Consider the following 17,948-nt stretch of genomic DNA (forward strand, 5'->3'; position numbering starts at 1 on the left):
TTGCATATACCATGCTGTACACTCCATATCCCCACTACCTCATTTGGTACACCATGCTGTGTATTCCCGATGACTGCTGTCTCATTCCATATTATATGCTGTATGTTCCTTGTTCTACAACATCTCATTTCATCCACCATGCTATACATTCCCCATCCCATAGATTTAGAATTTTCATACTTTAATTTAGAAACTAACTGCATGAAGGGGGCATCAGCTATGTTTAGGTATTAATATATATCATTATAAAGCAATCTCCTGTTTCACAGGATTCTTCTTCTTTTTTTTTTTTTTTTTTTTCAAATGGTTTTTATTGAGTTTTCACAGATTACAAATGAAATATAGTAATACTTCAGTAATATTACCAAAATAGTTGAAAGGAAGTAGAGCATATATTTTACATCAACAGTTTACATTTGATCATGGTTGAAGATGATCTAAAACATAAGCATTCTCTCTATCCCTGTCAACATGACTGAGTAATACTAAAGGTAAACTTGAATATGAATGCAAGCATCCAACATTATAGCAGTATAAGATGAAAAGTGGGGAAGGGGAAAGACAAGTCTATGGTCTGACCGTCCAATGCTTGTACAGGTATCTGATAGGGAGATAATCAAATAATTCTATACCTAGTGCTTTGATTATCTTTAGTCCACGCTATCCATATTTTCCAATGGTTATCAAACTGCTTCTTGTGACCGGACCTACTAGCTAGTATAGATTCATAAGCAAGCATAATGGGTTTGGGTGGTTGTAAGAACCTCTGAGACATTTGGTGCCTTGTCTGCCTTCCAGTGCTTTGCTATTAGTGTTCTTGCTCCTAGAAGGATGTGAGTGATCACTGTTCTGAATTAGGAAATGTTTCAATACCTAGGTTCAATATTGCTAGACACAGGTTGGGATGAGTCAATACCCCAGTGATGGTTGATATCATACTGAAGATGGAATTCCAGAAACTGGTTAAATGTTTGCAGGCTCAAAACATATGTAGCAAATTCCCTATTGCCCCACAGTTTCTACAACATAACGGAGAGTGCTGTGTTCCAAGATAGTCTATAGGGCATAAGATACCACCCAAGTGCTATCTTCTGGGACAGTTCCCAATGATTTACACATTTAGAAGCTTTGTAAGTTGAACGAAATGCGCATTGCCATTGTGCATTCGTAAAACTCATGCCCAGGTCTAACTCCCATTTTTAATAGGGGTGGGATTTTATGAAATCTAGTTTATGCTGAAAGAGGTTGTAGAACAGGGAAATTCCTTGGGGGGGGGGGGGTTGGTCTTGTGGTGAAAAATCACCACACTTTCTTTGGGAGCTGTATATGATGTGATTTAATAGATCCTAAAAAGTGGGTTATTTGAATGTATTTATATAGATCAGAGGGCAAAAGGTTAAATTGTTTCTCCAGTGAGGCAAGGGGAATGTGGGCATTGTTTAGGTAGAGGTCATCAATCGTTTTAATGCCTTTGTCATACCAGTCCGTGCTGATTACGTTTGGAATAGCATGAACTAAAATTGTTAAAGATATAGGAATGTCAATTTGGTTGTGGTTTGGGACCGGGATCTCACAGAGATCCCTCCAGGCCAACAATGATGCCTGAATGGTGAGAGGCAAGCCATGTAAGGAAAATGTCTCCAAACATCTAGGAGTAGTAAGTCCTTCAGGTTTTTAACGGGGCTTAGAGCTTGTTCGATGTTGCACCATAGTCGGGTGATGGGTCAAACCAGTGTTTGAGTTGTGTGAGAGTTGCGGCTCTAAAATAATCGTTGATGTCGACAAAACTCATACCTCCTGCCAATCTGTTTGACCAAAAGAGCTTTAGCGCATCTTGGTTTTTTAGATTTCTAAACCTAATTGGAGAGTAGGGCGTATAAAGCTTTGATATGTGTTATGTATTGGAAATGTTAGGGTTCTAAAGACAAAGTACGGTAGTTGTGGAAGGAGCAGCATCTTAAATGAGGCCAGGCGTCCCATCCACGTCAATTCAATGTTAGCTAGTCTTTTTGTTTCCTTGGAAAGTTTATCAATCGGTGCATAGGTAGCTGCCGCTAGGTTTTGTAGGTTTTTCGTCAGTTTTATGCCTAGGTAAGTAATGCCTGAACCACTCCATGCATATGGAAATTTTGTTTGTAGCTGATATTTTACAGAGGGGGATATACCCATTTCGAGAACAATAGATTTCGTAAAGTTAACTTTAAAGAATGAAATTTTGCTGAATTCGTTAAGGGTATTGTGTGCATGTTGCAGTGATACCTTTGGTGATGTTAAAAAAAGAATATCATCTGCGAATAGATTTATGTTATGGGATTGTCCTTGAATGGTAAAGCCTGAGATGTTAGGATGGGTTCTGATTCTCTCCACTAAAGGTTCCAGAAGTAAGTTGAAGATTGAGGGGGGGAAAGGGGGCAGCCCTGCCTCATGCCATTAGATATGGTGAAGGTATCGGAGAGTAGATTGGATGTGAAAACTTGTTTGCAGGGGGAGGAGTAAAAGGCCAGTATGGCAGACAGGATGGGTCCAGTGAAACCAAACTTCTGCAATGTGTGTCTCGTGTATCCCCAGTGAATCCTGTAGAATGCCTTCTCCGTATCCAAAGAGGAGCAGAGAAGGCGTCCAACAGGAGCGAGTGCACTGCATAATATTAAGGACTCTTCTGGTGGCTTCAAAGGGCTGTCTTCCTGGAGTGAAGCCGGATTGGTCTGATTTAATAAGAGAAGGAAGTATTGGGAGTAGCCTGTGAGCTATAATCTTTGCATATAACTTAACATCGGTCTAAAATTTTGGGGGGATACAGGCTCTTTACCTGGTTTTGGAATCGTCACCACAAAAGCTTTTAGCTTTTCAGGGGAAACGAGGCAGAGGACACCGCAGCTGAATAAGACCGTCTGTAAGGTTGGGGCCAAACTAGATTGAAACATTTTATAATGGTCATTAGGTAGACCGTCAGGACCTGTTGATTTGCCCAAGGGAAGGGTGCGTATTGCTTTCTTGAACTCAGACTCCGATATGGGAGCATTGAGGGACATAAGTTGTGTGTTTGAGATGGGAGTTTGATTTTTGCTAGAAATGACTGTATACTCTCTTCAGTTGGTTGGGGAGTGCCGGGGTCTTTGTCGAGATTATATAGTGTTGAGTAGTATTGGGCAAAAGAGTTCACTATCTCCTTAGGGTTGAATATTTTGTGATTATCTGAAGGGTGTAGCAGATATGCAATTTTGGCTTTAGTTCTGTTTTAAGTCTCTGAGCTAGGAATTTGCCTGCCCGGTTGCCTGCTGAATAATGGGATCATTTTAGCAATTGTATATGTTTGTCATACTGATTAATGAGCAGGAGTTTGAGATCTAAGCGAAGTTGATACATTTTTTGGCCAGTGTGTGGATTTGAGTTGTTTTTATTTATAGTTTCCAATAGTTTGAGATCGTTAATGAGTGAGTCTAGCTTTTGTGTCCTCTGCCTCTTCTCCCGAGCACAAATCTGAAGGATAATCCCTCTAATGAACGCCTTGTGGGCGCACCATAACATTGCAGGATCAGTTACAGAATTGGCATTTATAGCAGACAACTCAGATAAGCTCTTTTTCTATAGTTGCCACATGTGGAGCTTTTTAAAATACATGAGAGTTGGCTCTCCAAATGTAAGCAGGACTTTGGGTATGCCCCTCCACCACCGTGACAGACACAGGGGCATGGTCTGACCATGTGATGCTGTGTATGGCGGAGGAGGAGACCGCCTGCAGGAGCATTTTATTAACTATTAAATCTATTCTTGAGTAAGAATTGTCTAGCAGGATCATAGGTATAGTCTTTTTCGTTGGCGTGCTGGCATCTCCATATGTCAGAGATCCTCTGAGTGCAGTATGGGCTGTAGTGAAGGGGAAGGTCTTTTGGCCTTAGATGTGGTATCCATTATGTGGTCTGCTGTAATGTTATGATCCCCACATATCACCAGCGAGCCTTTTTTTACATCAGTTATTTTGCAATAAAGTCTTTTCAAGAAGCGGATCTGGTGAGAGTTTCGGCCTGTATAAGTTTGCTATGGTTAAAGGTTTGTTAGTGAATTCTCCAACAAGTATGAGGTATCTACCTGCTGGGTCTATGTGAGTGTCTAACAAAGTAAAGGCCACAGATTCTCTGATGGCAATGAGAACTCCTTTCTGTTTCGAGGGAGCTGGTGTGGAAAAAATGTGGGGAAACTTTTTATTTTGGAAATGAGGAGCGTTGTTGGCTGAGAAGTGAGTCTCTTGGAGACATAAGATATCCGCTTGCAGGTTAAGTGCTTCCCTCCAAGTCGATCTTTTGGCCGGGTGGTTAATGCCGTTCACATTAAATGACACAATTTTCAAAGCCATATGCGATCAGTAAGTCTGCCCTTAATTCGGAGGGGGTAAAATTCACAACTTAGAAACACAAGAGTTTATCCGGAACCATTATATTAAGAGCATGAATCCATTTTTGTGGTTAGGTGCTTTAGGGTTATGTTGTTTACTGCTCTTCTTTCTAGTCACCGTTTGCCATTCGTATTGAGTTTTGCAGCGGGGAGGAGCCTGTAGGTGGTTGATCAGTTAGGATGTTTAGGGACCTCAGTAATTCCAGCCCTTCCTTCACATCTGAGACTACAGTCGTGTTTCCTTCAGTTTAACAGGATATCCCCAGCGATACTGAATACTGTGGTTGCATAAAGTCTTGGTCACTGGTAACAAAGATTTACGTTTTTGCATCGTAAATTGAGAAAGATCTGCAAATGGCTGAATATGTGCAAATCTTTCTGGGGGTTGTTGATTTTTGTGGAATGCGGACATCAGTTGTTCCTTTACTTGAAATAAATGCGCACACACATCAAGACATCACAGGGAATATTATCTGGTAGAAATGATGGCTTAGGCAGTCTGTGGATGCAGGCTATGTGCATTTCAGAGATGGATGATAGGAAGCTGTGAGGGGAGAACAGTTTCTGGGACCCCTCAAATCTTTACGTTGTTTCCCCTTGACCTATCTTCAAGGTCCGCGACCTTTGACCTGAGCCATGTGAGCTCCTCAGAGTGGTCATTGTGGGCATCAATTAGTGTATTGTGGGATGCAGTAAAGTCCCCCATTTTAGTCTCGATATGGTTCACCCTCCCCCCTAGTGCACCTAGCTCAGTTTTAAAGTTAGAGACACATTGCAGCATGTCCTTGTGCATGGAGCTATGGAGGGAGACTAACATGTCCTTGAGGGTTGTATCAGAAATGGGCTTACCCATTGTAGGAAATGCAGTGAATGGGTCCACTAGCTCCCTCATGTCTTCCATGGAATCCTGGTCTGTGCACTGCTGCCGGATGAGATCCTCCATCCGAGGCTTTGATTTTGCCAGACTGCGGGATAACTGTGTTTATGCATCCGATTTATTGTGAGCAGAGCCGGTTTGTGTGTCTGGGCTCGATGCTGCAGACCGCGATCTGCCTGTGGAGGAGGGAGAGCCGTTTCCGGCCTCAGCGCCATCTTGGAAGATGTCCCGGTCTTTCGGGGTAAGAAATCTTTAGGTTTCTTCAGCTGTGCCACTCCTTTTCTTTTACGGGCCATCCTGTGGGCTCTGCGACCTCTTTGAGCTTGCCCCGGGTGTTTTATCCAGGAACAGTGTCGTCCTTAAAGCTGCTGGTTTCTTAGGCTGGAGCGGCGCTGAGCGATCACACTTCCATTCAGCTGCGCGGTAGCCACGCCCCCTCACACGCTTACTTTCTGGATGTAAAAAATTATTTCCAACAATAAAGGACAATCCATACATGTTTATAGATTTCACTAGTTGCAGGGAACTTCAGTGATATCCTTTTTAATACCATTCCCAAGGAAATGCCTAAAGCAAAATGGTAAAAGTTGTCTTTTAATGAATGCAGCAGGCTGCCTGGTCTTATACTTGCTTTCATCCTAGATCTGGTGTTATTCATTGTGTGTTCTTGCCAGGCATGGCACAGCCCTTCCTCTGAAAACATCCTTGCTAGATCTTCTTCAGGCTGCATGTTGTGGTCCATTTCATTACTATGTGAAGAGCTGTGCTCTGCATGACCACTGGAGGCCACTAAAAGTATGGCTCTCCACTTAGGAATGAGTGGGACTGTGGCATGATGAAGACTTGGCTCCTGATGGGGCCACACAATGAAGATCACTGAATTGAGGATTAGGGTGAGTATAAAAGACTAGGTGGGCTTTAATCACTGGAATTGCTGGATCCGTTAAAGCAGTAGTCTCCAAACTGTGGCCTGGAGACCAGATGTGGTCCTTTAGTTGCTTTTACCTGGCCCTTGGAACACTATTTCATCCAATGACACCCTAACAAAGGGGCACAATTCCTCCCAAGATGCCAATGATGGGGCGCAATTTCTACCAATTACACCAGCGATGGGGCACAGTTTCTCCCAATGAAACCAACAATGGGTGGCCAATGATGGGGCACAATTCTTATCACTGGCACTGACCGATAGCCACAATCTGGCCCCCCCCCCAAAGTCTGAAGGACAGTAAACTGGACCTTTGTTTAGAAAGTTTGGAGAACCCTGCATTAAAGGTTAGCTGGTCCCAAAGATACAGTTTTCCTTTAAAGCCTAACTACATGCAACTTATTTTTGTTTGGTTAAAGTGGGGAGCCGTTTTTGTCAGATGTTGTTAGTATCTGTGACCTTGCGTATTTCTTTCCCTGTGACATCTGTACAAGAAATGAGGGTTGTGGTTGTCATTGGGACAGGAAGGCATGGCCAGAAATGAAAACCTAATTTCTAACTCTTAGTCAGTCTACTAAAAATGTTTTCTTGTCTATACCCCACTTGGAGAAATTCCCTATTACTTCCTGTCCTGACAGGAAGTGTCTGGAAACCTCCCCTATACGGGCATATTAAAATCTTGGCGTAGGTTCAACCCCTTCCTAGCTCTATTCAAAGCAAATAAAGTTAAGGCTGTTTTGGGGCTTTAAGTTTTTTTTTTTTTTTTTTTTTTTTTTTTTTTTTTTTTGAGTGAAGAGAGGTTAGAATGCCTGTCAGATTTTTTTTTTTCTGTGCCAACGAGTTTTCATCTTTGTCGTGTTTACGGTTATCATCAAAAGTGAAAGAAAATCCCAAATTTTGGATTGCCACCAGGACAAGTACGGAGGGGAAATCTAATACAGACACTAGTTCTAGTGACAGCCAGGGATTCTGACACTTTGAAGGGATTTCCTCTCTCACTTCCTATTCTTTTCTTTTTTTATGAGAGAGAAAGGGAAGCGAAATCTCTCCAATAAGACACAGTTGGCAAAAAGTGGTTTATAATCCTAAAAATAAACAATTGCAGCGCTATGTGATATAATAATCATTGGTAGCTCGCAAGACATCTATCTGTCACAGTGGCTATAACCCTCCCATATTCTATCCAAAATTAGAAAAAAAGCTTTGCCTTTAGTTCTACTTTGAATCCCAAATCTGAAACGAAGGGGAGATGTTAGAGATTTTATGAATTTTGTTGCCATTTTGTGTTCCTATTGGGCAGATTTCTCCTACTTGCTGTCCTCCCCAACAAGGGCACCTGAACTGGGAGGAATATGAATGTTACTATTAAATACTGGTTGCCTGACTATGTGTTTTGACACTGACCAGAAACAAATATTCAATTTAAAAATTCATGGGTGAAGTCCATGCTCGAAATACGCGTATTTTTTCCAGGTTGCTGTCTTAAAAAATTCTAAATATTTAACCAAGCGAGTCAGTAAAAGAGCATAAATTAAAGCACTGATAAAACATGTGTTATATCAAAAAAAGCCCTCTGCTTCCTCCTGTATTGAATTGCATTGTAACTGTACTGTTTGCCCTAACACTGTAAAGCAATGCGCAAACTGTTGGCACTATATAAATCCTGTATAATAATAATCTCTTGTGTTTTGTATTATTTAGTTTGTCCGTTTCCAGCGGAGACAGTTGGGATCCGTGACCTCAGCCCAACTGATGTGTCCCTTTCATGGTTTATACCCGGGACTTATACTTCCGTTAATCTCCTTTGTGAGACTGAAATCAGGAAAACACATGGACAGGTGGAAAGGGTAATATGATTTCGCCTTAGTGCTGTATAATCATCCCCCTGTGGTCATTGTTCAGATATTGATTAATTGTAGTAGCATATTTTACCACAATCGGAAATTTCATCCTAAAAATTTTAACTAAAGTGTATGAAAAAAAAAATTACAAAAATAAATGTTCTGCCTGCTATCACACCGATCATGTGATAGAGAACTGGTGCTCCAGACTCCCGATCTTTAGTACGAGAATCCCAATCTTGGCCTCGCTAGCACAGTCACTGACATAAAACAAGTATGCTGGACAAGAGTTTAGGCTGACTTCACTGGCTACTTGATGGGGCTTATCTCACTACGCAGTGAAGCCAGGAATAGGATGACCACTGCAAAGCCTACATCCCTAAAAATACATTAAGCACTGGCAGCTCCTGTGTTTTTTTTTATAGTTGCTTACATGTGTTTGTGTGTGTTTGTGTATATGTATATACACACACACACACACATAAATAGCTCACAAAAGTGAGTACACCCCTCACATTTTTGTAAATATTTTATTATATCTTTTCATATGACAACACTGAAGAAATGACACTTAGCCATTAATGTCTAAACGGTTGGAGAAAAAAAAGTGAGTACACCCCTAAGTGTTTGAGAATGCCCCACAGATGCTCAATAGGGTTTAGGTATGGAGACATTCTTGGTCAGTCCATCACCTTTACCATCAACTTCTTTAGCATGGCAGTGGTCGTCTTGGAGCTGTGTTTTGGGTCGATATCCTGTTGGAATACTGCCCTGCAGCCCAGTCTCTGAAGGGAGGGGATCATGCTCTGTTTTCAGTCACAGTACATGTTGGCATTCATGGTTCCTTCAATGAACTGTAGCTCCCCAGCGCTGGCAGCACTCATGCAGCCCCAGACCATGACACTCCCACCACCATGCTTGACTGTAGGCAAGACACATTTGTCTTTGTGCGCTTCATGTGGTTGCCGCCAAACACACACTTGACACCATCTGAACCAAATACGTTTATCTTGGTCTCGTCAGACCACAGGACATGGTTCCAGTAATCCATGTCCTTAGTCCGCTTGCCTTCAGCAAATTGTTTGCAGGCTTTCTTGTGCATCATCTTAAGAAGAGGCTTCCTTCTGGGATGACAGCCATGCAGACCAATTTGATGCAGTGTACTGTGTATGGTCTGAGCACTAATGGGCTGACCCCCCCCCCCCTCCTTCAACCTCTGCTGCAATGCTGGCAGCACTTATACGTCTATCTCCCAAAGACAATCTCTGGATATGAAGCTGAACGTGTGCACTCAACTTTTTTTGGTCGACCATAGTGAAGCCTGATCTGAGTATTACATGTCCTGTTAAACTGGTTTATGGTCTTGACCACCATGCTGCAGCTCAGTTTCAGGGTCTTAGAAATCTTCTTATAGCCTAGACCATCTTTATGTAGAGCAGCAATTATTTTTTTCAGATCCGCCGAGAGTTCTTTGCCATGAGATGCCATGTTGAACTTCCAGTGACCATTATGAGCAAGTGAGAGCGATAACGCCAAATTTAACACACCTGCTCCCCATTCCCCACACCTGAGACCTTGCAACACTAATGAGTCACATGACAACTGGGAGGGAAAATGGCTATTTGGACCCAATTTAGACATTTTCACTTAGGGGTGTACTCACTTTTGTTGCCAACGGTTTAGACATTAATGTGTGTTGAGTTATTTTAAGGGGACAGAAAATTTACACTGTTATACAAGCTGTACACTCACTACTGTACATTGTAACAAAGTGTCATTTCTTCACTGTTGTCACATGAAGACATAATGAAATATTTACAAAAATGCGAGGGGTGTACTCACTTTTGTGAGATACTGTGTATATGTGTATATAAAATATTTTTATTATTTATATATAATTTTAAATTTTTTTTTACAGCGTAACATTACGTTGAAAGGATTAGACAATACATTCTACACTTATCCTCTAAACAACCTACATCCATTCAACAACTATTATTTTCGCGTTCGATGTTCATCATATGATCATTTCTGGAAATGGAGCAACTGGACCAAAGAAAAGAATCACAAGACTTTGGCAGCAGGTACACTGCATATAGTAAATGTCTTTTATTAAGTTCAGGACTAAAATTCCAACTTTTTTTTTTTTTTTTTGGTCATCTAAATAAAATAACAATATTGCAGGTCCACACTCCTTGTTTACCATACCTATCTTAAAGTGTTACTAAACCCAAAACACAACAGTAAAATCAGTCTGTATATGCAGTAAAGCATGCTTGTTAACCCTCCACATTGTGTAAAAAGGCTGTTTAATCCTGTCTTCTCTGATCATCCCCCTCTTCCACAGTCCCCAATCCATCTGTGGATTGGACAGAGTTTTGGGGGTATGCTGCACATGCTCAGTTTGGTGTGTATTGGAGGATAATTTTTTTAAAAAAAATTTTTTTGGGAGGGTGCCAGTGATCAGCACAGGGCCAATCAGCACTATCCGGACAGAGGGTCAGGGGTTATGCAGCCTCATTGGACAGTTGGAGGAGAATGAAATCTCCTCCCACAAGCTTTAACCAGTGCTCAGCCAGACACTGATGGAAGTCACAAGACTGCTTTATACTGTTGATGAGAAAAGGTATTTAGCAGTTTATATTTACTAAAATAATTGCGTTTTCATGTTGTGTACTGTGGGAGACCAGATATAGTGAATGCAGGTTCCTGGGTTTAGTAACACTTTAAATGCTTTCCCAAAAAAAAAAAAAAAGCTTGTTGATACCTGAAGGTCAGATTATACACACAGAGGAGTAATTCTTTCTATGCCCAGCCTTTGCGCACTCCTCTGGTAACAAAGTTTGTTAGAAAAATGCAATCAGAAAGGAAATCGCTACCAAGATGCTTTATTGTTGAACAGTGGATCAGTTTATCTAGTGGCCCTTGTATTAAATGTTGATCTTTTAAATTACATTTTTTATATGAATAATGAAAAACATCAGCTTAAAAGAAAAAAAAAAGTTTATTTTTCTAAAGTACATAAAATTGAAGCAAAACCATTATAGTTCACCATAGGTGCCATTTACCATATTTGATCTCATGTCCTGCAGACCTCCTGCCTATTGGCTTTGTGGCAAAAACCAACTGATTAAAGACCTTTGTCCAAACTAGATTTATTTTCTCCAAGATAAACTATTATCAGAGTGTGTCAATGTGCACCTTGCTCTCCAGTGTACCTCCCATGCTTTCTACTGGCACCTCCCCTGCTCATCAATTTGCACTGCCCCCACACTCCCTCCAGGGGATGCATCCATCAATCTCTTAAGCTAAACCCATTTACATTTTTATTGCAAGCTCATCTGAAAAATATAAGATAGTTGGATCATAGGAGGCATATTGGTATAGATCGATTTTTACTTTTCCCCCTCAAAACAGAGAGAACTGTACTTGAAGTGGAAGAAAAGCTCAACAGCCTAGCTATATCTATTGTTAAAAAACATTGAAAGTGTCCTGGATAGTATATATTTTTCAGATCTGGGCTGGCTGGTTGCTGATGAACCCCTATGGGCAACATGTTATTCTTTATCTACTCTATGGTCTATAGCAGTGGTCTCCAAACTGTGGCCCCTTGTTTGCCTTTTTTCGGCCCTCAGGGCGCTATTCCTCCCACTGATGCTAACAAGGGGGCACCATTCCTCCCACTAACACCAACAGTGGGGAACAACTCCTCTCACTGACACCAACAGTGGGGCATTTTTCCTGCCAGTAATGAGACACTATGCCTCCCACTGACACCAACAAGGGGGAACTACTCCTCCCACCTACGCCAACAATGAGGCACTATTTCTTTCACTAATACCTATGATAGGGCACTATTCTTCCCACTACTACCAATGATGGGGCACTATTCTTCTATTGTCATATTTTTACTCTCAGTGAAGCTAGATATTTACTACTTCTCCTGGCCACTCCGGCCCCCCAAAGTCTGAAGGACAGTAAACCGGTCCTTTTTTGTCTTTGAAAGTTTAGAGACCCCTGGTCCTATAGCCTAAATTTGTATTTTCTCATTTGCAGTAAAATTTGAGAAATGCCTACTATATGGTTGCTATGTGTTCCCATTCACACTACATAGAACAACTAATAATTGTAATGTTAAGAATAGCTTGCAATGTGCAATTAGGGGACAGACTGAGGGATGATTTTTTTTTTTTTTTTTTTTTTTTTTAAACTGAATTAACCTAAAATGTACCACCCAAGCCTTGAGATCTTTAACCCTTTGTTAGGACAAAGTGCATATCTAGTTTACAACTGATGAGATCTGCTAGCATGGTACAGACAAGCTTAACTATGGTAAGCCTCCCCCCCCTCCCCCCCCCCCAGCCCGCTCATTAACATTGCATAAAAGGGAAAATCCAAGTAGGATATTTAAGCAAGTAAAAAGGCAAGTAGCAATTTTTAAGTTTATGCTATGTAAATGGGAACATGTAACAAATATAATTTCTGTGTTATCCTAGTTTGGCAGCAAAAGTGGAAATGAACTGTAAAGCCATTAGCAAAGCCCAAGAATCATAGTTTGCTCTTAAATATTTTAGTAGTTTGCCTAACCCAACAACCCCCCCCCCACCATCTCAACTGTTATACTGTATCTATTTGTATTTGTGTATCTGCCATTATTAGAATTGTGTTTTTGAACTTCACAGCACCTTCAAGAAAGCTGGATATCTGGGCAGAACGGACACACACCCTGGAAAACTGTTCTATAGCAGTCTATTGGAAGGTATTTCTGAAAGTTTATTTTGTATCATGGTTACAATGCTTTGGAGTTTTCCAAACACAACTCTGACCTATCTCCGATCATTGACCATATACAGTCTGTGTGTGCACGTTTATTTTTTATTATTTATTATTATTTTATATTATCTCTTATCTGATGACTTATCTGCATGGATCTCTGCCAGTTCCCTAAAACATTGCTTGAAGATATTTTATTAATGTATTATGTGTAGTCATTGCACACTGCCATTTGGGCCATTCATTCCAGGGTGGGGTTTTTACAACATACATGATCTCTAAAGTATACCTGTCAGGTAGAGGTTGAAGCCATACATAGTGAAAACTCTTAATCATATGATTGTGCAAATGTCAACAATTCCTGCAAAAGTCAAGTTTGGCCATATCTCCTCATACCTCCTTTTTACTTCTTGGAAGGCATGGGCAGCCTGTTTGGGTAATTGGTAGAAGGGCTCGCTCTCATATGAATGGATTTTATCATGAAATGCTCAGTTTGAGATGTTAAGACTTTTTTGAAATGCTGATTTGTAACAAGAATTTACATGTATACAAACTCAAGAGTTCATGATGAACTTCACCCCTCCTTAAAGTAGAACTATAGGCAAAACTTTTTTCATTTTGGATAGAATAAAAGGGTTATAACCCATGAGATTTTTTTTTTTTCCATCTGTGTCCAAAACAGGACATTCTCTGCAAATTAAGAGTATCCTTTAGGGGCTCTCAGGCCACCAGAACTAGTGTCCTCATTGGAATATTTCTCCTCTATTACTTTTCTGGGGATAACACAAAATTTGGGTTTTTCCTTTTACTTTGAATCATAATGGCCAAAAAAAAGGGGTGATGGTCAAATTTCTGTCCAATCTGTACAAAACGTAAAAAAAAGTTTTGCCTTTAGTTATTCACTTGCCGCCAAATCACGTGTAGTACCCTCTAGTTGGGTATGTGATGTTTTTGGGGGGGGGGGGGGTTAAATAATTTTCTAGCAAAAAAAAAAGGATTTTCACATGGAAAGGAAAAGTGCCAGAAAATGCCTGGTCTTCAAGTTATACTTTAGACCCCTTTCACACTCACAGCGTGGCTGTGTTAGCGGTAAAGCACCGCTAATGACTAATCGCACATGAAGTGTGCGAAACACTTCTACACAGCATTCTGATCCCTGTAGTTTTTGGGATGTCCAAATAAAAAGGATTTTGATCTACAGTGGTGTGTGCCATTTCTTTTAATTTTATTGAAGAAATCAGGCAAGCCGAGGTGAGCAGCTACTGGATCATTAGGCTTCCTGGTCTCACCTGGAGTTGCGGGTGTGTATTTTTTCCACCGCTAGTTGTAGCAAAGATTTTTGGGCACTAGCCCCCCCCCCCCCCCCCCTAGCAGCCGAAAAAAGGCTTAAATGCGCCCAAATGCACTGCTGTCAAAGCACTTTGCAGGCACTTCGTCAGCGGTGCCCAATCATTTCACTGGGCAAGGGAGGTGGCGGAGCGGTGTATACACTGCTCCTAAACTGCTCCAAAGATACGCTTGCAGGACTTTTTCTAATGTCCTGCAAGCGCACTGCTTTAGTGTGAAAGCACTCGGGTCTCACACTGGGAAGGCACTTTTCAGGCACTTTTCAGGCTATTTTTAGCCTTTTAGCACCTGAAAAATGCCTCAGTGTGAAAGAGGTCCCATACTTTAAAAGTTCCTTCTGTTTTTAATGTTACAGTTTAGCAGGTGTAAATGGCTGAAATTGGCCTTTTTTGTTTTTTTTGTTTTTTTATGGCATCTGAAGGTTGAAGGATTGCAGTGTGGGAATACCCCTTCTGAAATGCTATGTGTGGGAGATCACACTAGGGAGAATGTTCAGAATTAAAGTGGTTGTAAAGGCTGAAGGTTTTTTTTGACCTTCATGCGTTCTATGCATAAAGGTAAAAACAACTTCTGTGTGTTGCTCCCCCCCTAATACTCACCTGAGCCCTTTCTCGATGCTGCGATTTGCACTGGAACTTTGGCTGGCTGTCCTCGGTCCCGGTCTCCTCATTGCCTGAGACACAGCAGCGGGACTCATTAGCTAGTTGGCCAATAAGGAGAGAGCTGGGGGTGGGGCCAGAGCCATGGCTCTGTGTCTTATGGACAAATAGAGTGGGGCTCGGAAACTAGCACGCACCAGTGCCCCCATAGCAAGTGGCTTGTTATTGACTTTGAGCTCAAGGGTGTTCAGATTCTAGTCCAGACCCTTCTGAGCAAACCCTCCAGTAAGCTGTTACAACTGATCATCATTGCAATTTTGTCTGGCTCATGACAATAAAGACATTTCGACAGCATCTTTTGGATTCAAGTGTGCGATCAATCTTTTCTTCTCTTCTTGAACCTGTTACTTGTGCTGGCCAATTATCTGTGGCCAGAGCATTCACTGTCCCCATCGCTGTACATGTACAGTGGCTTTGTATACATGCAACTGTGGGGGGGGGGGGGGAGATGTAATCAGTGGTCTCCAAACTGCGGCCCTTGGGGCACTATTTTCACCCACTGATATCAATGAAGGGGCAGAATTCCTCCCAGTGACACCAACAATGGGGCATAATGCCTCACAACCAAAAATACTCCCTCTTCTCCTGGTGGATTTCAGCGAGTAAATTCTAGTGTATATGGGCAAAATAAGAAAAATTGCATGTACTTTGTCTCTGCAATACATGCAGATTTTGCCACATTTTATCCCCTTAACCACTTCCGGACCGCTGCGCGCTGATATACATCCTCATTTTGAGAATGGATATCGTTGGTATGGTAGCAGCTAACTGCTATAACACCGGTATCCCTGTGTTTGGCTGGCGGTCCGGTACAAGATAAAAGTGGTCTCTGCGGTGCCGCAAGATCACTTTTATCGGCGGCAGGAGAGGCCCCTTTCCCATAGTGATCCGGTGCCCTCAACTTTTTTTTTTTTTTTTTTTTTTCTTGCATTTTAGTGTAAATATGAGATCTGAGGTCTTTTTGACACAATTTTTATTTTTATTTTTTAAACAGTGTAAAAATAAAAGGAAAGGTTACAGTAAATAAGAAAAAAATAATAAATAATTTTTTAAACCCGCGGAGCTCGCATGCAGAGGTGAACGCATACGTGAGTAGCACCCGCATATGAAAATGGTGTTCAAACCACACATGTGAGGTATCGCCACGATCGGTAGAAAAAGAGCAATAATTCTAGCCCTAGATCTCCTCTAACGCACAACATGCAGGCACAATTTTGTAGTGTGACATGTTGGGTATCAATTTACTTGGCGTAACATTATCTTTCACAATATAAAAAGAATGGGCTAACTTTACTGTTGTCTTATTTTTTTAATTCAAAAAGTGTATTAAAAAAAAAAAAGTTTGTATGACTGGTGTGACAGAAAGTATTGCACCACCTGCCATTTTATTCTCTAGGGTGTTGGGGGAAAAATGTATGTTTGGGGGTTCCAAGTAATTTTCTAGAAAAAAAAAGTGGTTAAACAACTATAAGTACAGATAAGTAGCTGTATAGCCTGCCAGAAAATCCTAAACATCTTTGCTGCCCAAGCATGGTTATCATCCCTGCCTGAATTCTCCCTTCTGGACTACAGAATATGTTCCCATTATATTACAGAGATAAGAGGAGGAGTTCTGTAGTCCAGCTCAAGAGAACATAGGCAGGGCTGACAATCGCTCATTAAAGGGAATTAGGAGCTCACTGGGTTACTGGCAGAACCAAGAGGTCTTTTCTGTACTTTCACTGATGAGTTATATCAAGAATCCGGTTATGGATAATTTTTTATACATAGTAGCTTGGAGCAATTTATATACCATACTTAGCTGATCCCCCTGGAAGCTGGAAGTCACTGTAGATGACACCACTTCTTTGTTGATCGTCATTAGCTTACAAGTCTCATGCCAAGCAGCTGCCCTACTTACTGAACCCAGGAGTTTGCCTTCTTGGCATTGGAGCCATAAGGAGAACACTTTAGATTTTCTCAATGAATGAAAAGCATTCTCTGATTGGATGAGGTGGGGATCGTGACGTCGCTGCCCCTTGCCTCCTGTGCTTACGATGTAACAGGGAAGCCGCTCTGCACTGGACCTGGAAGCTAGTGGAGATCACTGGAATAGCGTTGTTTATTACAGTGATTTTGAGCTTCTAGGAGCATTAGCCATGTATAGAATATACATAGTTACATTGCTCTAAGCCAGCCTTTCTCAACCTTTTCAACACAGAGGAACCCTGCAAATAATTCTCTGGTCTTGGGGAACCCCTGCTAAAAATGAAAAATATACAACTCATCATGCATTAGTGTGATGGCCAATGAGAAGAATGCTTCTTAGACTTGTGGTTATTGGGAAGAATTACCCCCTTACAGATAACTAAAAAGATCAGTGGTGTCCTTGAGAACTTACCTGAGAGGCAGAAATTGACCATTGCTCAGGGAACCCCTAGCAACCTCTAGAGGAACCAAAGGGTTCCACGGAACCCTGGTTGAGAAACAATGCTCTAAGCTGTAACTATGTAAAAATATCCATTCCTGGAATTTGGCTTTAATGCATCAAATATACTTGTAAAAGTCTGTTTTGATGGCAGTGAATTCGCTTAGCTAAGGTAACTTGGAAATGTGTTTGTTTTTCCAGCATTTACGGCCTTATGAAGCCAATGGAGACGTGACCTCCTACAACATAGAGTGGAAGCCTCTCCACAGTAATGAGAAGTTCCAGCATGTCCGACTGTCTGGGGAGTCCAACAGAACCCAGATAAGCCTTCCTGCTGGGGATAATGGGGATTATGAAATAATTGTAACTGCCCTCAATTCAGCTGGATCATCACCACCTTCGAGTATGACCACTGTCCAACTGCCCAGTGGTAAGTGCATTGGTTTTGACTTGATCTGTCACAAAAGAGGAACATGTTTTACATAATGTGTTTATACAAATTTTAATTAATTTTAACATGGTTAGTCAATCCAGTGTAACTACAGATAGATAAAAATAGGTTGGGGGATCGCACGTCTCTAGACCTGGCACAACAAAGTGTGCAGCGGATAAATTATGCAGTACATACAAAGGATCCCAGAGGGTGCAATAGGACTAGCAATCAGAAATTAATAACAATCTGCCAACCATAAAGCATATGTGGTCTTGGAATGGTAAGTTGGAA

General features: G+C 41.3%; 1 protein-coding gene across 1 annotated transcript in view; it reads left to right on the forward strand.

Moving 5' to 3' along the window:
* Positions 1 to 17,948, forward strand: part of LIFR (LIF receptor subunit alpha) — a 163,349-nt gene that overhangs the window by 116,630 nt on the left and 28,771 nt on the right. The window contains exons 10-13 of the mRNA XM_077462828.1: positions 7,899 to 8,044; positions 9,957 to 10,122; positions 12,721 to 12,797; positions 17,426 to 17,654. Coding sequence (XP_077318954.1) covers positions 7,899 to 8,044; positions 9,957 to 10,122; positions 12,721 to 12,797; positions 17,426 to 17,654 — 618 coding nt within the window. The remainder of the gene's footprint in view (positions 1 to 7,898; positions 8,045 to 9,956; positions 10,123 to 12,720; positions 12,798 to 17,425; positions 17,655 to 17,948) is intronic.

This window comes from Lithobates pipiens, unplaced genomic scaffold (assembly GCF_037356315.1).
Source record: "Lithobates pipiens isolate NorthernLeopardFrog02 unplaced genomic scaffold, aLitPip1_a1.2 Scaffold_3, whole genome shotgun sequence".
Classification (NCBI taxonomy): domain Eukaryota; kingdom Metazoa; phylum Chordata; class Amphibia; order Anura; family Ranidae; genus Lithobates; species Lithobates pipiens.